Here is a 25,809-nt window from a genome sequence, read left to right on the forward strand (position 1 = left end):
AGGCAACCCTGGGGTTGGAAGGCTTTCTCCTTTAGGACACAGAAGGTCCAGGGCCCCGACTTCTGAACGGATATCCGGCCTTCAGAATGCAGATGAGGCAAAGGCCTCATTGTTCCTTAGGGCCAACCCTCCCCTCCCCTAGACTGGAGGATAACTCATCGCAGACCCCAGGTGTCCCAAGGCCCATTTCCCAGGAGCGGGGCCTTGAGACGAAGGCTGAGCGCAGATCTGGGGTCTGATGTTCTGAACATACAGTGGAAAAGCGCTAAGAGCCCCAAGATAAATAGGCACAGAATTTGAAAACTAATTCCCAATACCGGCCGGGTGCTGTTACTTATTAACGTTCCTGACTCCAGCGATTCCATCTGTGTTTTTATTGATGGGAATGAGTTTGCCTGTAATGACGAGCGGTCATTTGCGGGCCTCGGGTGCTGGAAGGCAGGTTATTAACAGGACCAGCCGCTTACCACGCCGGAATGCGCGCCCCCCGCCCGGCTGAGAGTTGCAGCCCGGCAGCGCGGGAGGTCCCCGGCGCAGAGGGCCTGGAGGTGGTGCCGCGGTCCGCGTGGACTCGACGCTGCACCTCCACCCCGAGGCCGCCGGGGGGCGCTCGGGCTGCGCGGTTGCCGGTCCCGAGTCGCCGCCGACTCATAGACCCCTTCGCGCCCTCGGAGGAAACAAAGTACACCTTTGTCAGCAACCGAGCGCGTGTGCGTCTGAGACGGCGCACAGTGGCCGGTCGCCGCGTCCAGGGCCCGCGGGCGCGCCTGGCCACCGCCTCTGGGCTGCAGCCCCCGCGTGGGCCCGGCGTGACCGGGAGGAAGGGGGGTGCAGCGCGCGCTTGGGCTGGCTTGACCTCCCTCCAACCCCGGGCACGCTCCGAGGGGCGCCCAGGACCCGCACCGGCTCCTGCCCGGCCTCAGCACTTAGCCCGCCGCCGCCGCCGTGGTCCGTGCTCTTCGCTTTCTGGGTTCTCGGGAGGACCGGAAGCGGGCGAGCCGGAGCCCCCGGGCGTGGACTTGCGAATCCGGGCTCCGGCTCGGCCGGACTGCCTTTGCTTCTCCCGCTACCCTCCGCAGCCGGGGGCCACCCCTTATCCGCGCCCGCCTTCGGAGTACAAGTCTCAGGGCGGCTCGTGGACTCTGGTACTACAAGTCCCAGCAGGCCCCGCGCCGCGAGCGCCGAGGCGGGAGGCGCGGCCCATCCTGGCGCCTGCGCTGTGCGGCCGCCCGAGCCAGTTAGTACCACACCCCCGGGAGGGACAGAGGGGAGGCAGAAGCATCCGAGGCATTAAAGCATCCGAGGGAGCCCGAGGGGAGGAGAATGGAGTGACAGAGAAACGCGGAGGGTGGGGGGTGGGGGGGAGACAGTTGAGGGAGGGGGGAGGGGGGACACAGAGGGAGGAAGAAGCGGCGGCGGCGGCTCCTCTTTGCAGAGGGGGAAAACTCCGAGGGATAAGAGCCGGAATAATGCGGTAGGCAAGGCGGGCTGCTTGCTCCCGGCTCCGGCAGCAGCGGCAGCAGCCCGAGCAGCGGCAGTAGCAGCGGCAGCACCCTCAGGAGCTGACAGCCCCGCCGGCCGGCTTCCTCGCTGACCGCCGACTGTCAATGGAGCTGGAAAACATCGTGGCCAACACGGTCTTGCTGAAAGCCAGGGAAGGTAAGAGGCAGGGCTGGTGCGTGCCTGGCGCATTCGCCGCGGGCCAGGGTGCGGGTGTCGGGCGGCTTGTGGGCTGGGGCTGTGAGTATGCAGGATGCCCGCAGTGAGTTGGTCGCGAGCAGGACACCTCAGAGAGCTGCTCTGCAAACGCTTCAGGGTTCCTGCCCTAGTGCTCAGGGAATCTGGACTTGGGCAGAGAAGGAGAAACGTTGAGGTTGCAGGGATTAGGATGCTAAAATATCCCCTAGTTTCCAGCTCTAACCTTAGCAGATCGTGCCATCTCGGCAGCTGTTGAAAGGTCAGTTGGAAAAGCATTCATTCAGGAAGAGATGGGCAAACGTGCAAGTGAAATAGCTTTTTCGAGTCGGCCCAGGATGGTTGTGCGAGTGAATTGGTGTGCGCTGGGGGTGGGGATGGAATTAGCAGAAGCCAAGTCTTTGCTTGCGCAGGCAGAGTTGATATAGGCTATTGCTGGAAACCATCCGCTGGGAATGTTTCTTAGGGAAATCCCGTCGTGTGGAAAGAAGCCTTTTAATGGCAAAGTAAGATGTTGAGGAATTCGTTTGTTCATACAGTGACAAGAGAGAGTGACTGTACAGATTACCTAGAAAATAATGAAGGATTTCAGGGGTAGGTTTTTTTTCCCCTTTGGGGAGGGGGAGAGATAAGTGAATTTTTTTTTTTTTTTTGGCTCAGTTAAGAAGAGAAAGGTGAGTGTGCTGATGCTTGATGCGTTTCGGATGCAAATCATTAGATTTTCTGCACTTAGCTGGTAGGGAATATCTACATGGAGTGGGTAAGATTCCAAGTCAAGAATATAAACACTTTTTGACTCTTCCTTGAGATGGGAAAAAGAGAAAAGAAAAAGAGAAAGTGGCGCAGAAACTTAGATGCTTCCGAAGTGATAGCATGAGGTAAACATACATATTTAGGAGCACCTGGAATTTATGTAACATCTCTTTTACCAAGATTTGAGCTCTGGGTGCAGCCTTTTTATGAAGGGGGAAGTGGTTTTCCCTTTCATGGGAGGAGGCTTTATTTGACACCCACGGTAGAACGCAGCCTGACTACGGTTTTGACTTCAGAAGAATACTGGGGGAATAGCCCACGAAAATACCTTACCTTTTTAATATTTTCATTCACCCACTTTGATGAATGAAGGAAGACTTTCTGGCTAACAATAAAACGATTCATGTTTATTCAGCCGGTTTCATCACCTTGCGGCACTGTACACGAAGGGTGAGTAGGTGATGCACAGCCCAGCGGCTTCTCCAGGGTTCACGCCGTAATTTCGGCTTCACTTGTCTTTAAAGCAGTAACCTGGAAGGTTTGCTTTGAAAACTCCAGCGGAGTTGAAAATATGCAGGTCGGTCCCTCCCATCGTTCAGCCTTGGTGTGAACACTTTTAGGAGAGGCTGTTACTTGGTGACCTAAGGATCTAAGGGCTGAATGTTTTTCTTTTTTTTCATAACCTGACATTTAACAAATTCGAGCAAGGTGAGGGGCTGGTGGGTTCTCTCCTGAACTGAGCTGTGCGTCCTGGAGCGGAAGACGGGGAGAAAACAGCCCCCCGCTGGCAGCCGTTGCCGCCGCCACCTAGTGGTGGGATATGGTTGTACAGCTATGGGCTCGGGGTCTGGGAAAGTTTTCACCCTCCCTCCATTCTGAAATTTTTTCCTGGGAGATCACGATTTTGGTTGGAGGCTTTGCAAGTTTCACTGGTTTCTCCTGTTGCCCCGGGAATCCAGCTACCTAGATTTGCTGCGCTGTATGTTCGTTTGCCTGGAGCTTGCTCTTCTCTCAGCGTTCGGTTGCTTCTTTTAAAATGTTTTACTTGGAGTGGGCAAAGTGTTGTCAATTTTTCTCCTCCAATTTGGTCTCCCCAGCTTTTTTTTTTTTTTTCCACCGAGGTGAACTCACCGTCTGATATTTTTGTCTGTGAGGTTAACAAATTGATTTTCTCAGAACCTTAGGGAAGAGAGCTACAGTCTGGAAGTTTATATGGAACGATGGAATTATAGTGATTAAAGTTCTAAAAATGTGCCTTTCGCTTACTTTTTTTTTGTCTTTTTGCCTTTTCTAGGGCTGCACCTGCGGCATATGGAGGTTCCCAGACTAGGGGTCTAATCGGAGCTGTAGCTGCTGGCCTACACCACAGCCATAGCAACGAGGGGTCCAAGCCATGTCTGCGACCTACACCACACAGCTCACGGCAACACCGGATCCTTGACCCACTGAGCAAGGCCAGGGATCGAACCCGCAACCTCATGGTTCCTAGTTGGATTCATTTACCACTGAGCCACAACAGGAACTCCTTTTCCTTTTAAAGTCTTTTCAATTTCTCTTTGAGGGTTTGGTAGTCATCTCATAGTGAGAAAGTAACTCTTGACGATGCCTTTGAAATGGAGAGAGCCTTGCCTATAAAGACTCAGAGGAACCGACATGTGAAAGAGAAAAATGAATCATTTACATGGAATCTTGATTTTGAAATTTGCATCTCTCGTCCCTCTTTCTGTCTTAGGTTCTTGATTTTAAATGTTTTCACTTTCTTCTTGCTGGGTCTTTATTAAAGATTTGAGCACATAGATTCTAATTAGTGTGGAAGCTTTTAGAAATAAAACCAATTTAGGAGTTCTTGTCGTGGCTCAGTGGTAAACGAATCCAACTAGGAACCATGAGGTTTCTGGTTCGATCCCTGGCCTTGCTCAGTGGGTTGGGATCTGGTTGGGATCCAGTGTTGCCATGAGCTGTGGTCTAGGTTGCCGATGTGGCTCGGATCTGGTGTTGCTGTAGCTGTGGTGTAGGCCCACAGCTATAGCTCCGACTCAACCTCTAGCTGGGAACTTCCATATGCTGCACTGGCCCTAAAAAGCAAAAAAAGAAAAACAAAAAGAGAGTTTCCTTGTGGTGGGGCAAGTTAAGGCTCTGGCATTGTCACTGCAGTGGCTCGAGTCACTGCTGTGGCATGGGTTTGATCCCTGACCTGGAAACTTCCATGGGCTGTGGGTGTGGCCAAATAAATAAATAATAAGAAAAATGAAATAAGAAAAGATTGAGGAGTTCCCATCATGGCTCAGTGGTTAATGAATCTGACTAGGAAACACGAGGTTGTGGGTTTGATCCCTGGCCTTGCTCAGTGGGTTAAGGATCCGGCATTGCCGTGAGCTGTGGTGTAGGTTGCAGACATGGCTCGGATCCTGCATTGCTGTGGCTCTGGCGTAGGCTGGCGGCTACAGCTCCAATTAGACCCCTAGCCTGGGAACCTCCATATGCTTCGGGGGCGGCCTTAAAAAAGACAAAAAAAAAAAAAAAAAGAAGAGATTGAGATCTGAGTTCAAAATTTTAAAGCACCCGAATGGATTTTGTGGGCTGTTTGTTTATTCCGGTTTCATGAGAAAACGTCAACTTGATTACTCCTAGGAATTCAGATGCCTCCTAAAAAGTGAGGTGGTTAAGGAAAAAAAGAAGTTGAGACTGAATTCATGCCAGTTTATGGTGATGAGCTAAGTGATTAAGCATTTAATGAAGAGAGATCCAGACTATCTATCTATTTACATTTCAGAAATCTCAGAAAATTGGCAGGCGAGCTAGTGCTGAAATTACAGCAGGGAGAGAGAGTTTGCAGAGTGCCTGTTGGGTTTCCTTTTGTTTTTATTGTTGCAGTCAAGGTTTTCGTGTTGTTCTCATCCTCTAGATCTGCTGCCTCACCCGAGAGTGCGCCGTGCTGAGAAGAAATCTTGTCAGGGTGCACCTTTCCTTTCTTCTCAGGCCAGCAGTGGCCGTATTTGATCAATAAAGACGACAGAGGGAGTATTGATCACATTTTCCTGAGCTTGATACTGACAGGCACCAAGCACAGGAACCGAGACGTCGGAAACGTAATGACTTTGCCCTTGGTCAGGATGTTTGAAAACCTGAATATGCAGGCCCTTTTGCTCAGATATCTCTGTGACTTGTCAGCCTGGACCCTCCTGATGATTAAGATTAGGGACCCGGGAAGAGGTGCAGCTCAGGGCTGGCAGAGGCTCAGGGCTGGCAGAGGCTCCGGAGGGCTGGGGGAGGGAGCGAATCTGCATCCAGCTGGCTAGGGGCAGCCGCTCTCCCCTCTTTCCCTTGTACCCCCCGTTCACGGGGGACAAAACCGAAATGCCTGTGTCTTCCGTGATGAGAACGTTGGCATGTCTCTGCAGCCCACAGCCGTCTTCCTGCCGTCGGCAGGGCGGCTTGATCCACCTTTGACAATCGGCTCCCACGGAAGAGCATCCGTCTTCCTCCTGCGGCGGGTGGCTCAGCGTGGTAGAAGCTGCTGGGCCTGTTAAGTCCAATGCCATCATGAAATAAAACGGCTTTTATCTTTTTCTTTTTTTGGGCCTTTGACTTTTTCTAAGTTTCTATTCCGTACTGACAACTTGGAGGTGGAGAGACCCAAGGCACATGTTTCCAGAGGCCTCGCTTTCTTTCCAGTGATGACTTTAATTAATCTTGCTGCCTGTTTTTCAAACCATCAGATAAATGCCCACAAGACTGTCATCTTTCAGTAGCTTAGCTGCTTCTTGTCAGATTCTAAATGCCCCAGAGCTTGATTCTTCCAGTGCCCAAACTAATCCTTGTTTAACTTATGTCTTCGGCAGCCGTAACTCTTGTAGTGGCTTTGCTAAATGATACCCTCTGGGTCTGGGCCAAAGACTTTCATACCATTCAAGTGAATTTCAGGAAAGTGCTCAATATAGGACCAAAGTGACCTTTACCAAGGGCCCTTCAGCCCAGACTTGAGAAATTAGTGTTCTAACAAAACGGTTCCGGGACCATGGACAATTGGTGGCTTAATGTAAAGCATTATCATATTGAGACATTTTTAAAATAAAAAATGTCTTATGGTTCCTGAAAGATCTCACCGTAGTAAATCATGAAACTCAGAGGTGAAACTTGAGGAAACAATAGAAAGGGGCTAAAAACAGGTGACATATAAAAAGACTTCAGGAATTTCTTCAATCTTGCTACCTTGCAGCCCCACACCTCACTTCAAAATAGAATAGTGAATGGAGTTCCCTGGTGGCCTAGCGGTTGGGGATTTGGTGGTGTCACTGCTGTGGCTTGGGATTGACGAGAACGTTTGCATGTTGGAGGCACAGCCAAAAAAAGAAAAAAAGAAAAAATAACAGTGAAGAAAAAGGGTTTCTTTTTTTCTTTCTTTTTTTTTTTTAGGGCTGCCCCCATAGCATGTGGCAGTTCCCAGGCTAGGAGTCAAATCAGAGCTATAGCTGCCAGGCTACACCACAGCCACAGCAATGCTGGGTCCGAGCCACATCTGAGACCTACACCACAGCTCACACTAATGCTGGATCCTTAACCCACTGAGCAGGGCCAGGGATTGAACCCGGAACCTCATGGTTGTTAGTCGGATTTGTTTTCGCCATGCCACAACAGGAACTCTGAAAAAGGGTTTTAAGAAGAGATTTTTGGAGTTCCCGTCATGGCACAGTGGAAACAATCCAACTAGGAATGGTGAGGTTGAGGGTTCGATCCCTGGCCTTACTTCAGTGGGTTAAGGATCCGGCGTTGCCATGAGCTGTGGTGTAGGTTGTAGGAGAGGCTCAGATCTGGTGTGGCTGTGGTGCAGGCCTGTGGTGCAGGCCAGCAGCTGTAGCTCTGATTAGACCCCTAGCCTGCAACCCTAAAAAGCGCCCCCCCCAAAAAAAGTGATTTTAAGTGCTTAAAAAGCATTATGTGGGCTTACATAATAGGAGTGACTTCTACTTTGAAACTTATCCTGTAATATTTCACTGAAAAAATTTATTTAAAAACATCCTAAATATTGAGATGATTTTACTGTATAAATAAAACTTCTTAAAATTTTATCTTTTGGGGGTATTGATCAATTTAGTACTATCCAGACAGTGGAGAAGCACTGCATGTAGTATAAATCATGCTATCTTTTGAAGAGAAAGCAGTAATGGCCCAACTAGACTTTGCCTCCTCCCCTAGTTTCTCATTTGGAGAAAACCCTTCTCTCTTTTTTGTCCGCCCAGTGACATATGGACTTCCCAGGCCGGGGATCAGATGCCAGCTGCAGTTGTGACCCACACCACAGCTTCGGCTCTGCCAGAGCCTTAACCCACTGTGCCACCCGGGGATCGAGCCTGCGTCCTATGGCACCCTGGTGAGAACTCTGAGAAAACCATTCTTAAATTGTCTTCTGACGTTTTTACAAGGGTAAAATCATTCATTCATTCATTCAGCATTTGATTGTTGAAGGACTCATTTTGGATATTTGGCCTTGGAGAGATGCAGCTAGAGGTGGGTGAAGAGATGAAATTGGGCATCATTTTTATGTTAGGCTTTTCAGCTGATAAATCAGATATGAGTAGAACCAAATTATTTTTCCCGAAGAGCAGAAGCTGACTGTGGCGTGGTCTGCTTAGCTGGGAACTCTCTGTTGCTACTTTGCTGTGCCTAGAACTTGAACATAGCCTGAGGAACCAAAACATGATTTCAGGATAATTCGAAAGTCATACTTGAGGGATTAGTCTGAATCTGGGAGACAGCTGCTAATTTTCCAAAACACTGTGTCTTTATGAAGGTCAGTTCCTACACATGGAAACCACCAAAAACAATAGCAAGAGGCCCTGTAGTTGAGGAATAAGAAGATCTAAGAGGAAACTGGTGAGCACAGGTACCTTCCAGGCCTTCCTAGGGCAGTAGCCTGGGCCGCAGGTCTGGAGTAAAGTTGGTGGAGGTCGCCTTCCTTTCTGGCTTTTTGTTGGGATTGGCTTGAGCATGTCCTCTGGTATAGCCTGTCACCTGGAATGACCTGCAAGTGTTAAAGATGTCTCTCTGGTCCTCTAAAGATGTGCTTGCTGTCTCACATGGTGGCTCCTGACTACATGTGGCTATTTGCATTAAAAAAAAAAAATTAAAAAAGGGGTTGCCTGGTGGCTCAGCAGTTAAGGATCTGGCATTGTCACTGCTGTGGCTCAGCTTGATCCCTGGCCCCGGAACTTCTGCATGCTGTGGGTGTGGCCAAAATAAAAAAATAAACATTTAAATTAATTACAGTTAAACATTCCATTCCTTGAGCTCGCCATTCACATTGTAAGTGCCCAGCAGCCCCATGTGGCTAGTGGCCACCGTGCTAGAGACGGAAGATATGGAACCGTCCAAGCACGGCAGAAAGTTGACTCGGAAAGCAATTCTCTAGAGTTGTACATGTTGAATTAAATCAGAGTGTGATAACCCCATAATTTCTAACATGAAAATTGGGAGAAGGTACAGAAGGGGCAGAGAGGGAAATGGGGCAGGGGGAGGAGAGGGAGAGAGACAGAAGGGCTGGGGAGGAGTTCCCATCATGGCTCAGTGGAATCAAATCTGACTAGTATCCACAAGGACCCAGGTTCGATCCCTAACCTCGCTCAGGGGGTTAATGATCCGGCGTTGCTGTGGCTGTGGTGTAGGCCGACAGCTGCAGCTCTGTTTCGACCCCTAGCCTGGGAACCTCCATATGCTGTGGGCGCGGCCCTGAAAAAAAAAAAAAAAAAAAAAGACTGGAGAATGGAGATGGGGTCAAAGTCACTTCAGAGAAAAATGCAGTTGGTAGACAATCAGAGATGTTGGTGGCAGGAGTGAGCCACCCATATTTCCCTTTGTTTTTCATATCTTGGGAAATTTGCCTAGGTTGAGCAATTGACTGTCCTGATTCAAATTAAGTGCACGTTATAGATGCACACAGAGCCCCATTTCCTTCTCGGAACTCCTTAGGCGAGGATATTTTAAAACCATTGTTTTATTAAGGAAAAAAGTTGCGTGTACAGTAACTCCACAGAAAGAAGAAATGAAAACCCTTTCTATGGACTTTAAAAAGGGGGTCGAAAATGAGCAGGACAATAGATAAAACCAATGTAAGGGTTTCCATTTCTTTTGAACAAGACGGATTGAAAGAAGACCACAAGAAAGATGTCAAAAACCATACTGTTCTTATACCCACTTTAAAATGATTTCTGCTTAAAACTGTATCTTGTGAGATTTGAAACATTTTAACGATTCCCCAGTTAGAACACACTTAGAAAGCAACAGAAGTTTTGGAAACAGTAAAACAGTTGCTGTGCTTCGGTGTCCAGGCAAAGTATTTGAAGTTGCGCCAAAGAGTCAACTGGTAACCTCCTCCTGACAGAGTCAGTAATAAATTAGGCTTATTTCCACTGGGCCTGTTTTGTCTCTAGGAATTCGTAATCTGTGGAATATCAATATTTTTTTAAAAGGCAACAATGAAATAAACCTCAAAGGACAATTTAGGGGTGGTGGTGGGGGGGGGTGGCCTGTGCAGAAAGTAAAAGAAACCAAGATAAACAGATAAGAACATTCCTGTGTTGGGAAGTGGCAGAAGCTCACCGGCTGCCAGTGCCTGGGCTGCCCCAAGGCTTCTCAGTGGGTCCACTTGTCTGTTCTCCACTTTCCGGAATACGGGTCACCCCTACTTATCAGATGGGGAAAGCGACACAAAAGAAAGGGAGTCAGTTGTCCAGGGTTACTTAAATTGTGGACTTCTCTGGAGAAACTTGCTGAAATCCTTTAATGTTCCAAGAGACATCTTTCCCCTCTTCTGTTGTAATGGAAGCGAAAAACCCTCACAAGGCCCCCAGACCAGAAATGAAACCCATTTCTCAGGGTGGTAAGTTTTGCAAAAACTGCAATACATTTGCCATTGTGGACGAGGAAGAGGGTCTCTCTGATTCCCTGGGGAAAGAAGCAAAACGGGACTCTAATTGCCTTCCCAGACCCCAATTTCAGCCAAATGCCTAACTGAGAGTGGTTGGATAAAGTAATTCTTACTAAGTTGTGAATGACTACCTCATGGTTGGTGTTTCCATGTAAAAACTAAAACTGTTTATCAGTTCAAATGAACCTGTGATTGTGTACGGGAAATATATACGTTTGGTACATGCATGCGTGCACCTGTATGTGCCCGCACCCCTGGCTGCAGGCCTTTCTGGAGCCCATCACCTGTATTCCCCCTTTCCCTTCATTGCCCCACCTCCCTGCACCTCACATGTACCACTCACCCAAAGAGCAAGATCAGCCCAAGTTCTTCTTCATCCTGGCAGGGCTTGGGGAGAATCTTGAGTAGCCAAAGAATTATTCCTGAGGGACAGAGGGTTAAATGAGATGGGCGGTGGTGGGGACACATCACTGGCAGCTGAGCCGCTTCTGTTCCTCAGCAGAGCCCAGACATGGGCAGGAGGCAGGCCAGTTCCTGCTGACATCGGCCTATCACGTGCAGGTCTCGTCTGCACTGAGCCCCCCATCCTTGGGTGCTTGTTACCCCTTGAGAGATCCTTGCCCCAAGCACCTCTGCCTGATAGTGGTACCTTAGGTGTATGCTCATGTCTCTGCAGCTTTCTTCGCTAATAAAGAAGTAGGGGGCGGAGTTCCCTGGTGGTGCAGTGGGTTAAGGATCCGTGTCGGCACTGTTGTGGCTCAGGTTGCTGCTGTGGGTTTGTTCGATCTCTGGCCTGGAAACTTCCACATGCCACGGGTACGGCCAAAAAGAAAAAAAAGAAGTAGGGAGCTGGGGTGGAGGCTCTGGGGAAGCCTACCGGAGTGAGTTCTCCCCCAGGTCACAGGCCACCCAAGTCCCTGCAAAGAGAATGTGTGAAGCAGCCTTTTTCCCCAGATAATCTCTCAGGGTTTACCCTTTCCATGTTTCAGGGTTAACCTTATGGGTATTTCCTTTTAGAAACCAGACTGTGTGTGTGTGTGTGTGTGTGTGTGTGTGTGTGTGTGTGTTTTGCATTAATTTAGCAGCTTTACTTTTCAAAGATCTTTGTGAGCTGGAGTCTTTTCCATTGGGATTGCTGTCAAACTTGAGACCTCTTGCTGGAGAGGAAGCAGTATGATGTCACCAGCCCAGTAACGAAGGGACAGAAAGTTAAGCCTTTGATCTGTTCCTGCAGAGAAAGTGAAGCTCTGTGCTTAACCGCTTCAGGAAGGGAAGGCAGGGTGGGGGTGGGGTGGGGTGAAGGCTAGAATGGCCCAACTTCAGAGCAGAGAGAACCTGGCCAGTGTAATTGGTCTGCATATGTGATAAAAGGTCTTATGAAACCTCCTTTGAAAACGGAATTCCATTTTGGCTCAGGTCTTAGCACCTCTTGTGAAATGGAGGAGGGTCAGAGAATGGCCCAGGAAAAAACGCTTTCTGATGACTGATGAAGGAACACGCTCTGCTCCGTTTTAACGATGTCTGTTCAGGCACCCAGGAAGTGCTTGTTGGGGTGCTTAGATAACATCTCCTGAGAAGAAACCTCAAGTTCTAGAAAAAAGGGGGTGGGGTGGGTACAAAGAATTGGGCTATAGACTCGAATGGCAAAGATATCTCAACATCCCACTTTTCTTTAAAAAAAAAAAAAAAAAAGGAGTTCCTGCTGTGTCACAGTGGATAAGAATCTAACTGCAGCAGCTCAGGTCACTGCGAAGGTGTAGGTTTGATCCCCAGCCCAGTGCAGTGAGTTAAAGGATCTGGTGTTGCCGTTAACTGCTGCTTGGACTCAATCCCTTGCCCAGAAACTTCCATGTGCCGCAGATGCAGTCATAAAATTAAAAAAAAAAAAAAAATCCCACTTTTCTTAAGCCAAGTACTATCGTGGGTGATGCTGCTAAGCCTACAGTCACAGATTAGAAAGGCTGTCAGTCATCAGATGAGTGTGTACCTGGAACATAATAGGTGTGCAACAAATCTTGATTCAAGAATGATTGACTGGGAGTATCCGTAGTGGCTCAGAGGGCTAAGAACCTGACATAGTGTCTGTGAAGATTCAGGTTTGATCCTGGCCTTGGTCAGTGGGTTAAGGATCTGGCATTGCCACAAGCTGCGGCATAGGCTGAGGATGCTGTGGCTGTGGTGTAGACCAGGAACTGTAGCTCCGATCTGACCCCTAGCCTGGGAACTTCCATATGTAGCAGATGTGGGCCTAAAAAGACCAAAATGAAATAAAATAAAGAGTGATTGGCTGATGCTGTATCTAAGTTACGTGGAGGAAAAGGGGAGAGCCGAGAAAACGAGAGCCTCAAGAAGTGGCCTTGATGTCGCAGTAGATGGTAAATTAGGAAATGATTCAACATGGTTAAGAAAGATTAGCTAAGGGTATAGGGCAAATTGGAAAATGTTTTCCACATGTTTGTCTTAACTGTGAAAAATGTCTGGCAGACTTCCCCACCCCCACCCCCAAATTGGAAGTGGTTTGTTTTACTTGTTTTGGAAGAAATAAATATTTGCATTAGTCCAAACATTCAGGGCAAACAGTTTTCCCCAATTCTGAGGCTCTGTGTGGGTCGGAGACGTTTCATGCTGATAACACTCAGACCTTTTTTGGCTAAAGGGAAGGTAGCTTAGGACACGATCTTCACATGCTTTTCGCATCACTGCTAGAACGGGGCTGAGCGAATGGAAAGAAAATAGGAAGCCAAGCAATGATCCTTCCAGACCCAGGCATGGCTGATGACCTGGCACTTGAAGGATAGAATTGTTATAGAAAAATTGCCTTTTTTGCTCATGGGCAAAGAGGCTGGATCCAATTAAGACAAGGAAAACGTATGTTAGCCCAGAGAAAAGATTGCTAAACAGTCAATCCTGTAATCCTCTCTGAAGAGGAAGGGGCCGACATGACAGGGCTTTATGGATGATGCCAAACCCTGGGCTATATAACAATTAGTAACCACTGGTTATGCTGCCACACACTCATTCCCCAAACCACTAACCATTGCTTGGGGTGGAATGCACCAGGCCTAGATATTTGCCCCAGATGTCTTCCCATCAGTAGTACCCAATTAGAGGGCTTTTTAAAATTAAAGCTTAATTCTCTTATACCATAGAGCAGGATGTAAATTAAAGAAGGACAGACCTGATTTCCTTGACGGTTCAAGGGGTGACCACGGCGAGGGCTCGTCTTTGGCTTCCCTTCAGGAGCACTTCCCACTTGATGTTCCGGTGGGTGGCTCATTGTCCCATGTCCTGGTGCCTGGTCCTCTCACTAGTCTTTTTGGGCAGCTGACAAACATTTCAGGAATGACTGCGAAGGGGGTCGAGGATTTGAGGAGCCTATTGAGGGAAGCGGACCTGTGTCTGCTTGTAATTTCACTCTCCCACGGTGGGCCTCTGTGTTCTAAATGTCTAAATGTCTGCCTTAAGTAGAGACCCAGCAGTGGGGGCGGGTTCTGCAAGCAAAACTCTGAGGAGAATAGCCCTGGATTGACTGCTGCATCTTCCCTAGTGTCAGAAATCCAGTCTTCAGTCAGTTCTTCTGTGTACAGGGCACCATGCTAGGCTCTGGAAGGGGGACAGGAAGCCGTGGAGTCTCCCGTCTTTCTAACAGAATCATTCAGGAGGGATAGAGACCTTTGTGCCCATTGTTTTATTTGATCTTGTCCTATGAGGTGTGTTTTATTCTTCCCCATATATTTTTTATTAAAAAAACTTTTTTTTTGGCCACGCTCACAGCGTGCGGAAGTCCCTGGGCTAGGGCCTGGGCCACAGCAGTGACCTGAGCTGCTGCAGTGACAATGCTGGATCCTTCACCCACTGTGCCACCAGAGAAGGCCATTCTACCCCATTTTATAAATGAAGAATCACAGCAAAGAGGGAACGGCTCTGTCCTGGAGCACCTGCTAGCTACACAGCCCAGGCCCAGCAGCAGGCCCAGTCTCTACTCTGATATTCTTTTTTTTTCCTTTTTTTTCTTTTTTAGGGCCGCACTCGCAGCACATGGAGGTTCCCAGGCTAGGGATTGAATTGGAGCTACAGCTGCCAGCCTATACCACAGCCACAGCAACGCGGGATCCTTAACCCACTGAGTGAGGCCAGGGATCGAACCTGCAACCTCATGGTTCCTAGTGGGATTCATTTCTGCTGCACCATGATGGGAACTCTGCTACTCTGATATTCTTTCTGCTCCGTCACAACTGCTGCCCTCAATACTTTTACCAGCTAATGGGAACATCAGGATTAAAGTATGTGAGACGTTTGAAAAAGAATCAAGTGTGCTGCTGAGACTCACAGTTAAATAGGAGGCAGCCTTCTCTGTAAATTTGCAGGTTTTCAAATGTTTGCACAGACAGTACTTGCTTGCTAAAGACAGCGCCAACGACAGTGCAAAAACATCAAGAAGAAAGTCAAAATCTCTGGAGTTCCCATTGTGGTGTAGCAGAAAAGAATCTGACTAGTATCTATGAGGATGCAGGTTTGATCCTGGATTAAGGGTTAAGGATCTGGCGTTGCTGTGAGCAGTAGTGTAGGTTGCAGACGTGGATCAGACCCCATGTTGTGGTGGCAGTGGTGTAGGCCAGCAGCTACAGATCCGATTCGACCCCTAGCCTGGGAACTTCCATATGCTGTGGGTGCTGCCCTAAAGCGCCCCCCAAAAGAAAATCAGAATCTCCCTCCTCCCATGTGCCCCTGCTACCAGTTCCACCCCTCCGAGATACTGTCAGCATTTAGGTGGACACTTTTCCAGAGGTCTGTGTATGTGTGTTGCGTGGACCTACAGATAGATTTTGCGCACATGGGATCCTAGCACACGTGTGCTTCTGCAGCTGTTTTCAGTCAACAATGCGTTGTAGTGCCTTTCCGTATCTGTGTTTATAGTTTCCCATGAAACGGAGGGGTGTTAGGAAAAATTGTGAAAGACTTTGGAAATGGAGTGAGTGTCACTTCAATGGAATGCTGGGTGTTTTCTACCAGACCCTTAGGGTTATCTGGTTGTAAATGGGTCTATGTCTTTGATTGTCTTGGAGCAGTTTAATAATATATCTAACTAAGCCCATATAATGGGCCACTTAGTTTTCCAGTTTTTAACTGTGTTATAAACAGTGTGTGAATATTCTCGTCATTGTATAACATCTTTATATACTTATTTAAAGATTTAGGCCCAGGAGTTCCCGTCGTGGCGCAGTGGTTAACGAATCCGACTAGGAACCATGAGGTTGCGGGTTCGGTCCCTGCCCTTGCTCAGTGGGTTAAGGATCCGGCGTTGCCGTGAGCTGTGGTGTAGGTTGCAGACGCGGCTCGGATCCCGCGTTGCTGTGGCTCTGGCGTAGGCCGGTGGCTACAGCTCTGATTCAACCCCTAGCCTGGGAACCTCCATATGCCGTGGGAGCGGCCCAAGAAATAGCAACAACAACAACAACAACAAAAGACAAAAAAAAAAAAAAAAGATTTAGGTCCCCCCGCCCCCCGCCGCCGCTCCAGGTAGTAGCTGCCTAATAGCATCTCCCCATCCTCTATCCCTTACTCCCTACTTTTGGAAAAGAGTGATAATTTCTAAATGGGGCTAAGTCATCCTAGGGATGTACAGAGTACATTTTCTTATGAGAAAAAAGCATGATACACATGAGGACATGCGATGTGACGTTTTTGACACCTTTGGGACTTAAACTCCCCCCCCCCCCCGAGTCATCAAAGCTTGGATTAGGAAAATCAAGTTCAGTCAAAGACTTTATTTGGCAGTGACTTTGTAATTGCTACTGAGTTTTGGGTATGTGAATCCGGCAGGGAACAGACTCAGATACCCAGCCCATAGCTTTGTCAAGGTGGTCCTGTATTTCTCTCTTTTGATTATCACCACAGGGCAAGCTATTATTGTTGTTGTTGTTGTTTTAATTTGAGAAAGAAAAAATCAAACTTAGAGAGGTACTGTGTTATTCCAAGTTCCCACAGCCAGGACCACTTCCTCTTCTGGTACTAACTCACTACATCTTCTCCCATGTCTAAGGACTTCCAGGTTTGTTCGTGTGTTGTGTAACTCTTGGGAGGCATCTGAACCTGGAGTTCTGAGGTCGTAGATTCATAAATGCATCTCAGGGAAGGGGTACCCTTTCCTCATTCTTTCAAGGGTGCTGCTGTTGGTTCCACATAATGTCCTTTGCCTCCTGCCTCTTAGCTGGTACCCTTTCTCCTCTGTGGAATTCTGTGAGTTCTTTTAAAGTTTTGTTGAACTCAGGGAGTTCCCATCATGGCTCAGTGGTAATAAACCTGACCAGTATCCATGAGGACACGGGTTCCATCCCTGGCCTCACTCAGTGGGTTAAGGATCCAGCGTTGCTGTGGCTGTGGTGTAGGCCGGCAGCAACAGCTCCGATTGGACCCCTAGCCTGGGAGCTTCCATATGCTGTGGGTGCAGCCCTAAAAAGCCAAAAAAAAAAAAAGTTGTACTGAGTTGATTTACAAGGTTGTGATAATTTCTGCCATACAGCAAAGTGATTTAGCTTCACACGTGCACGTATCCATTCTCCTTCAGATTCTTTTCCCATATAGATGATTACAGAATACTGGGTAGAGTTCTCTGGTACACCACAGGTCCCTGTTGGCCCATCATTCCCTATGCCAGTCCCCCTCCCCCTGCCCTCCCCTCCTGTCCCCTTTGACTGGAGGTTTGCATGTGATTTACTTCAGGGCAGGTCCCTCGAGTCCCACCTTGAGAATTACGAGCTCTAGTGCCTGCAGTCCCTGGCCCGGCCTCCCCACTCTATCTCCCTCTGAGATAAGCTTGGCCTCAGGGCGCAGTCCAAGGTCCCGGGTCTTCAGTGTTTTTGTACCAGTTGGAAGAGGGTGGCATTTTCTTCCTGGAGGCGTTTGTGGCTGTGTTGGCTGGCACTTCGGGGGACACCCCGCCCCGTGCCTGGCAGCAGCAGGGAGGAGGGAAAGGCTGCTCCTTCCAGGGATGCTGAGTCTGCGTGTGCCCCCCCATCCTGGGGCCCGCTCCTTTCTTCCCCGGGGGAGGGGGCTTGGGACCCAGGGAAGCCTGTGGGGGTGGCCGGGTGCAGGGCCAGGGCAGTGGCCGTGTCCCCAGCGGGCCTGGCCCAAGATTCCCCTCCAAGGCAGTTTGGCTCTAATACCGACTCCCAGGCTGCATTAGTTCCCTGGGGCCACTTAGGGCTACCAAGTACCACAAAATGGGCAGCTTAGAACCACAGAAGTTTATTGTCTCACAGTTCTGGAGGCCAACATCGAGTTGTGGGCAGGCCGCGCTCCCTCTGAAGGTGCTCGGGAGGATCTCTTCCAGACCTCTGTCCTGGCTTCTGGGAGCCGCCGGCAGTGGCTCGTCGATGGCTGTCCTCTGCTGGCTCCGTCTCTCACCCGGTCATCTCTCCGGGTCCAGACTCCCCTTTGCTAAGGACATCCGTCATGTTGGCCTGGGGCCACCCCAGCGACCTCGTTTGAACTCAGTCACCTCTGTAAAGACCCTGTTTCCAAATAGATCACATTCAGAGGGGTATGGCTTCAACAGCGCTCTCTTTTTTTTTTTTCTTTTGGAGGGGGGCACAGTTGCCCCCATAACACACAGCCCTGCCCATGTTGATGTTCTGAATCAGAAGCTCCTGGGTAACACCTGAGCATCTGTATTTTAAAAACTTCTTTGAAAACTCTCAGGGTTTTCTGACTCTTCTGAGATGACTCCACTCCAACCTGGCTCTCCTAATAGGACCCTCCAAAGCTTCCCTAGCAGTTGGTTTCTGCTAGGGAAGCTGGTTGGTTTCTGCCCGCTGCTCAAACCTTTTCAGTGTCTGAAACTCACACCATGAGCAGCCATTCCATTTAGAACTGCTGGATTAAGACAAATAATAAATTGGAGTTCCTATTGTGGGTCAATGGAAAAGAATCTGAGTAATATCCATGAGGATGCAGGTTTGAACCCTGGCCTCACTCTGTGGGTTAAGGATCTGGCGTTGCGGTGAGCCGTGGTGTAGGTCACAGATGTGGCTTGGATCTGGTGGTGTGGCTGTGGCTGTGGTGTAGGCTGGTGACTACAGCTTTGATTCGACTCCTAGTCTGAGAACTCCATATGCTCAGGGTATGGTCCTAAAAAAAAAAAAAAAAAAAAAAAAGACAAAAAAAATTTAATAAAAATATGTATATTTGGGTTTTTTATTTCCTTGTGTCTCCCTCCGCCTCCCCAAGTGCTAATGGCGAGCCCAGCCTCTGTGGTCATGCCCGGGTGCCTGTGCAGCACTAACCCACAACGTCCTGGTTCTGCTCTTTGGAGGCATCCAGAATCAGTGCATCACCCTTTGCCGAGGGGGCCCTTCTAATGTTGGAAGGCAGCTGTGATGCCCACTGTAGAACTGACATCAAGACCCTGCCTCCAGATTCCCAGGTCTCTGCTTTCATTGCACGTCATTCAAGTAACAGACACCTTCAGCAGATGGGGATGTGGTGTTGCTCACCCCTGACGCAGCTCAGGGAAAAAAGCAGTTTAATAAATTCCTGGAGGCGGGGTCAAGACACCCACCGGTTTGCTTTTCAAGGTAAAATGGTATCGTCTGTCGCTGTTAAGTGCACCTAAGCCAAGGTGTGCGGTTTTCATTGAAAGCGCAATTAATGCCTCTAGTGAAAAAGGGGAGGGAGACTGTGCCACCCGCACACTGTGTGGGCTTAGGTGCACTGCTCGACCTCTCTGAGCCACACTTTGCTCAGCTGTGTAAATGCACACCTCCGTCCAAGTGCTTTCTGGAGCTCTTCTCACCCTTCAGATCTTGAGAATTTGCTAGTGCATATTCCACTGAGAGTAATTCATTTGTGGGTACTTCAGAATAAGTTGTGATGTTAATTTGAAAGGCAGGCATTACACATTAAAATGAAAATTACCCCAAGGAAAGAATTGAAGCTGGGAGGAGTTACCCATGTAGTAGAAACAAACAGAAACAAAACAAAACCCATTGCTGCTAATTGAACTGAAGCCTGCAATCTAAGAAAGGCAAATGCATGATTCTAATATTTTCTTAAGTGGATTATAGAAAGGAAAATTAAATCAAAAGTAAAAAAATAAACAGTTTGATTATTTTGCACTGTATTATTATGATAAACAATCGTCCTCCTGGAAAGCTTAAAAATACAGACAGTGCTCTGGCAAAAAAAAAAAAAAAAAAAAGACCAAAAAAACCCCCCAGTAATAGTATTGAGAGAATGTAAGAATTTTCCATCTAGACATGAGTAATGAAAACATTGTCATGGACTTGGTGACATCCTGCAAGGAGTTAGAGATTGCTAGGCATTACCTTCTTTTCAAGACTTGTGGTTGGGGACTGTTGTCACCCACAGGGAAAGAGGTTAGAGACAGGCAAGGGCACTGCCAAGTGCTCTTGTGGGTTCCTGGCAAATTCTGACCCACTTCTTCATTTGCTTGCAGTGTACAGTCTAGATGTCTGCCTTATCTTTTTTTTTTTTTTTGTCTTTTTAGGGCTGCACCTTGCTTGGCATATGGAGGTTCCCAGACTAGGGGTCGAATCGGAGCACAGTTTTCACAGACCAGGGTAATGCTGGTTGGTGGGTTCTCTCCTGCATAAGTTTTCTACAGCTGGAATTGGTACAAGGTGGAGACTGGTGATCTGGGTTTGTCTTTGTTGCTGATTTGTCTGAGGTTACCAAGCGAGTAGCTTAGCCTTAGTATCATTATCATCATATGAGGATAATGCCCTAAAAATTACAGAGACCAGACAGAGAATATAAATAAAATACAAAGTTCAGATATGACCCAAGTGTATGCAAAAATTTAGTATATAATAAGGGAAGCATTCAAATCAATGGTAAAAGAACAGCTTACTCAGCAAACAGTGTTGAAATAACTGGGTACCTAGTCACTGGGGAAAGCATGTTAGATTCTTGCCTGACACATGCTAAAATAAAGATGCATTGAAGATTTAGAGCTTTTTGTTTGTTCGTTTGTTTGTTTGTTTTTTGGCCGTACTCATGGCATGCGGAAGTTCCCAGGCCAGGGATCAAACCTGTGCCACAGCAGTGACCCAAGCCATGGCGTGACAATGCTAGGCCACCAGAGAACTCCAGTTTAAAGTATTTAAAAGTGAAACTATAAACATTCCAGAAGAAAATGGAGATGAATACTTCTTATAGTTCGGGGGTACTGTCATAAGGAAAAAATATCCACATATTGGATGGTGCAAAATAAAAAAAAAGGTCATAATAAAAGTTAAAAGTCAAGTGAGGAGCTGAGAAAATAGCCTTCCTATAGATGATACTCTCATAAAAATCATTCAGAGGATTCTCTGGTGGCTCTGCAGATTAAGGACCCAGGATTGTCACTGCTGTGGCACGGGTTCCATCCCTGGCCCTGGAACTTCTGCAGGCCCCAGGTGTGGTCCAAAAAAAGAATCATTCAGAAAGAGGATATATCCAGTAGCGAAGTGGGTAAAGAACATGAAGAAATTCATAAAAGAAGAAAGAAGTGTAAAGAAGATAATATTAATTAGGCAAGAGTCTTGTGTTCAAGCAACAGGAATTCGGTCTGAACAAGGATGATGCAGACCAATAGGAGCTCATCTGGGAGGATACTGGGCACTTTGCACATCACGGGGAGGGTGGGGAGTTCCGGGGCCAGAATGGCCTCAGAGTCCCTGTGACCTGGAACTTGGACACGCACTCTCTCCATCGCTCACATCTGCTTCTTCATCTACCCACTTCCCGTGTCCTCACAGCTTTCTCCCTGTGTTGGAGAAACGTATCTGGGTTTTGCATCTTATTGCTTCCACCACTGCAGGGAGGCTGGTATTTCCCTCTCCATTCTGATAAGACAAATCCTGAGGAATGACTCCTATTGGCCTGCGTTCTGTCAGTGGATCTCTCTTCCGCAATGATGATAGATTGCAGGCATCGATTCTTAGATTGCAGGCTATGGGGGGGAAGTCAGAAGACATGGTTGGTGGCTCTGGTTACAGCCGGAGGGGATGGGGTTGTAAGTGGGGAGGTGGTTTCTAGGGGGAAAAAAGAGATGTGCAGTATGTGAGGATACAAGAAGTTACCCTCGATCTCACTAGTAAGCAGAATCTTATATATGCATAATCTTTGACGGGCAGAGATTTTAAACATTGATAATGCCTCTTTAAGGAAGTGTGGGTAAATAAGTTCTTTCAAACATTGTATTTCCACTACTGATAGGAGTGTAAATTAATAAGTCTTTCTTAAGGAGTGTTTGGCAGTATATACATCAAAAAGCTTAAAATTGTGTAACCCTTGGCCTTCACGTTCCATTTCTAAAATATTTTCTGGAAAGAGGCAAAATCAATGCACAAGTGCTATGCAGGAGCTTGTTCAGTAAAGGGTATTTATAATAGACATCGGAAACAATTTCAGTGACCTTTGGTAGAGGCTTGATAAAATGAATTGTGGGAGTTCCTGTTGTGGCACAGCAGAAATGAATCCGACTAGGAACCATGAGGTTGCAGGTTCAATCCCTGGTCTCGCTCAGTGGGTTAAGGATCTGGCATTGCCGTGAGCTGTGGCGTAGGTTGAAGACGAGGCTTGGATCTGATGTTGCTGTGGCTGTGGCGTAGGCCGGCAGCTACAGCTCCAATTCCACCCCCAGCCTGGGAACCTTCATATGCTGAAAGAGCAGCCGTAAAAAAGAATTGTGGCATATTTAAAGAATGGGCTCATACGTAGTCATGAAGAATTTTGGGACTCTATTCTTACTGACACGGAGAGATGATCACAACATAGTGAATGGAGGTTGCAAAAACCTGAGTTTTATGCAGTGAGCCCTTATTATAATTAGAAAAACAAAGATTTCCATTGGAGGGGGATGACAGTTTGTGTCTTATAAATGTAAGGCTATTTGATGGGAACATAAAGAAATAAATCATTAAAAAAAATGAACATGCCAGGCCCTCTGGATCTCACCAAGGGTTGTCCTTCTTAGCATTTCACTGTGATAAGTCATAAGATTATTCCAGCCATCTTGCTCAAATGATTCTCAAAATTTCTTCTTGGATTCATTTGTTGACTGATTAGTTTGACTGAAACTGTGAATAAATGCCTTAGTGTATTTAGTGCACTTTTTTTTCTTGTCTCTGCTAGGTGATGAAGTGTCTTTGTCTTTCAAATATGAATTTGATTTTTGGGAAAAGCTTACATTCTTATTGTTGGGTTTGGTATATAAGGCAGACAGGCCCTCTGGGTGGCAGGTTTTTTTTTTTTTTTTTTTTTGCTTTTTAGGCCATGCCTGCAGCATGTGGAAGTTCCCAGGCTAGGGGTTGAATCGGAGCTGTAGCTGCGGGCATACACCACAGCCACAGCAGCATCAGATCCAAGCTGTGTCTGCGACCTACACCACAGCTCACGGCAACGCCAGATCCTTAACCCACTGAGTGAGGCCAGGGATCGAACCTGCATCCTCATGGATACTCATCAGATTCCTTTCTGCTGCACCACGATGGGAACTTTTGCAGGTGGGAGGAGGAGGCAAGTGTGGAGAATGGAATTCTTCCTCATGCCCTGAGCAGCATTGGGGTTGATCTAAATCTCCCCTGGGGCGCCTGCTTTGTTAGGCGGGGTTCTTCTGGGTGTGTGGCACTGTGTGTTTGCTTCAACAGCATCCGGCACTGTTTGCTTATCTTATCCTCCTGTAGCAGTTGGTGGGAGGTGATACTTGGATTCTCCTGTGGCTGTCTGGAATCTTGTAGCCAGGGATGTGCCTGGGGCCGGGGTCCTGTCAGCTCTGTGTAATGAACCGATGACCAGCTAATGAGCAGGAATGCTGTGGGATGTCAGAGTCATTTTCCCGGGCATGATTCAAGCCCCTCCCAGGTGTGCAAGGCCAGGTGAGGTGTTTTAGGAATGTAAAGATGAAAGAGAGTGCTCCTCCCCTTCAGGGAGTTCCGCGATCAAGTCAAATTGGGGAAGGACAGGTATGTGACCAGTTACATAACATAGAGGTCTCAGAGGGGGCGTTCAGCGAAGCCTTCGCAGAGTTGGCATTTGGATCGGGACCATGGGGTCTGGTGGCTGATCGTGTGAAGCCATCATTCACAGAGCCCCTGCTGGGTGCCAGGCTCTGCGAAGGGAGCTTCCTAGAGAGGTACTTTTCCCTTCAATCCAGTGAGTTGGGTGTCATTGTCATTTGCACATGACAAATCTGACAGAAAGGCTAATGTGCTCGTCTAAAGTTGTGCATCAGGACAGTGTTGGAGCTTGGCTCTGACCCTATAGCCAGTGTTGTGGGAAGAATGCCCCCTTATGAGGTTACCGGGTGGAGAACAAGGAAGACAGGTTCCTGGCAGTGGGGAGGGCAGAGCCAAATGGTGGTGACTGTGAGGAATGGCACAAGGTGTTGGTTTGCCTGGTGCCTGGAGTTATGACTGGGCATCAGGGAGCAGGAAGGCTGGAAAAGTGGACAAGCATCTGGGAGGTGGGAAGGTCCCTGAATGCCAGGCAGAGAGGTTGGGAGTTAAATTTTTAGGCAAAATGGAGTCGCTGAATTTTTTAGCAGCAGAGGCTGATACTGGCTGAGCCGGAAGACCCTGGATCTGGCAGCAGAGGCTGTGAGTTAAATACCCCATAGTTCTGAGAAGTATGGCAATGCTGACCAGGGTTCTCCCCAGAAGAGGGTGGGTAAGCATGGCTTTGGAGGCTGAATCTATAGAACTTGGCACTTGATGGGACATGGAGGTGTGTGAAAGGACAAAACTATTAAGTCTAAATCCAGGTGACATTGTAGAGCAGCTGGAAAGACGTTGCTGGTTCTGGGGAAAGATGTAGGCATGGTTTGGGCCTTACCGAATGGAGGAATGGCCAGCATGGAGCCTCGGAGCCTGTAGAGACCCTCAGGCCAGAGGTGAGTTTTGGTGAGGCGCAGACAAGCAGCAGCTTTGAAGAAACATGGGAGCATGTTTTTCTCTGTTGTTGGCTCTGTTGTTTTTCCCTGTCTAGCACCCATTCCTTCTTCTGATAACAGCACCTTCATTTCTCCTGGAGGACCCCATATTCAATCCTTGAGATTGGGTGGGAGTAACTTCTCATTGGCTCTGTTGGTGAGCATGTGACCCAGCACTGGCCAATCAGAGCACTACTTCTCTTCTTGACTTTAGAGACCAGAGTTGAGGATGTGATTCATGGTCCAGGAAGGGCTGCTCTTCTACTGCTGGGGGTTGGCGGAAGGGAAGCCTGAAGCTGCTGGTGGCTCTTCATCATCCTCCCACAGCCTGCTTGAGAATAACATGGGAGAGAGAGGGAGAGAGAGAGGAGGAGAGAGAGAGGGGGGAGAGAGGAAGAGGAGGAGAGAGAGGGACAGAGAGAGGGAGAGGGGGAGGGAGGGAGGAAGGGAAAGGGAGTGAGAGAGAGAGATTCTTCAACACTTTTTTTTTTATAGTTTTTTTTTTTTTTTTGTCTTTTTGCTATTTCTTTGGGCCGCTCCCGCGGCATATGGAGGTTCCCAGGCTAGGGGTCAAATCGGAGCTGTAGCCACTGGCCTACACCAGAGACACAGCAACTCGGGATCCGAGCCGCGTCTGCAACCTACACCACAGCTCACGGCAATGCCAGATCCCTAACCCACTGAGCAACGGCAGGGACCGAACCCGCAACCTCATGGTTCCTAGTCGGATTCATTAACCACTGCGCCACGACGGGAACTCCTCTTCAACACTTTTATTTGATGTGAGTCTCCAGCCATCCTGGGAGTCATATGCATAACCCTGGGCTTCCTGTTTGGGTGACCTGATGACCTGACACTAACAGTCAAAAGCTGTTGACTCACTCAAGGTTAGAAGCCATGTCTTTAAGAGATACCTGGCCCTAGAAGGCATGCCTTGAGTTAAGGAAGGCTGGGTGAACATTTGTCCCAGGCTTTGCCTGAGCATACGGGCAGGTGTATTTGATGTTTGCCGCAAACAATACAGTCTCCAACTTGGCTGCCCTTGTGGGACTCCAGCTGTAGCAAAAACAAAAACAAAAACAAAACAGGAAACCAGTAAACAAACCTGCTGGTCACCATGGAAATGTGAACCCAAGGTGTTAGGAACAATAGCTGTGTGTGAGTCCGGAAGTGGATGTGTCTACACAGGCATTGATTTGATCCCAAATCTGTTTCCTTGTGGGAGTCTGGACATGTTCATAAACTCATTATGTAGCCAGTTCCCCCCTAAGAGGGTAACACCTCTGATAAGCCTTTGTTTTTATTATCATTAAAATAGCTATAAACTTAGTACAGTGCTTATGCATGCCAGAGCCCTCCTGATAACTGCCTTTTGAAGTAGATACTGTTTTTATCCCAATTCCACAGCTAAGGCGCAGAGAGATTCCTTAACTTACTCAAGGCCACAGTTATGAATGGAAAAGTTGGGGCTTGAACCCAGGCCCCCAGACCCTGTTCCTCTTTA

General features: G+C 48.0%; 1 protein-coding gene across 1 annotated transcript in view; it reads left to right on the forward strand.

Annotated features, from left to right (window-relative positions):
• The first annotated feature begins 1,392 nt into the window (after nt 1-1,392).
• Nucleotides 1,393-25,809, forward strand: part of GRK5 (G protein-coupled receptor kinase 5) — a 233,664-nt gene continuing 209,247 nt past the window's right edge. Inside the window, exon 1 of the mRNA XM_047759568.1 lies at nt 1,393-1,659. Within this exon, the coding sequence (XP_047615524.1) occupies nt 1,608-1,659 (52 nt within the window). The 5' untranslated portion in view covers nt 1,393-1,607. The remainder of the gene's footprint in view (nt 1,660-25,809) is intronic.

The sequence above is a fragment of the Phacochoerus africanus genome, chromosome 15 (assembly GCF_016906955.1).
Source record: "Phacochoerus africanus isolate WHEZ1 chromosome 15, ROS_Pafr_v1, whole genome shotgun sequence".
Lineage (NCBI taxonomy): Eukaryota > Metazoa > Chordata > Mammalia > Artiodactyla > Suidae > Phacochoerus > Phacochoerus africanus.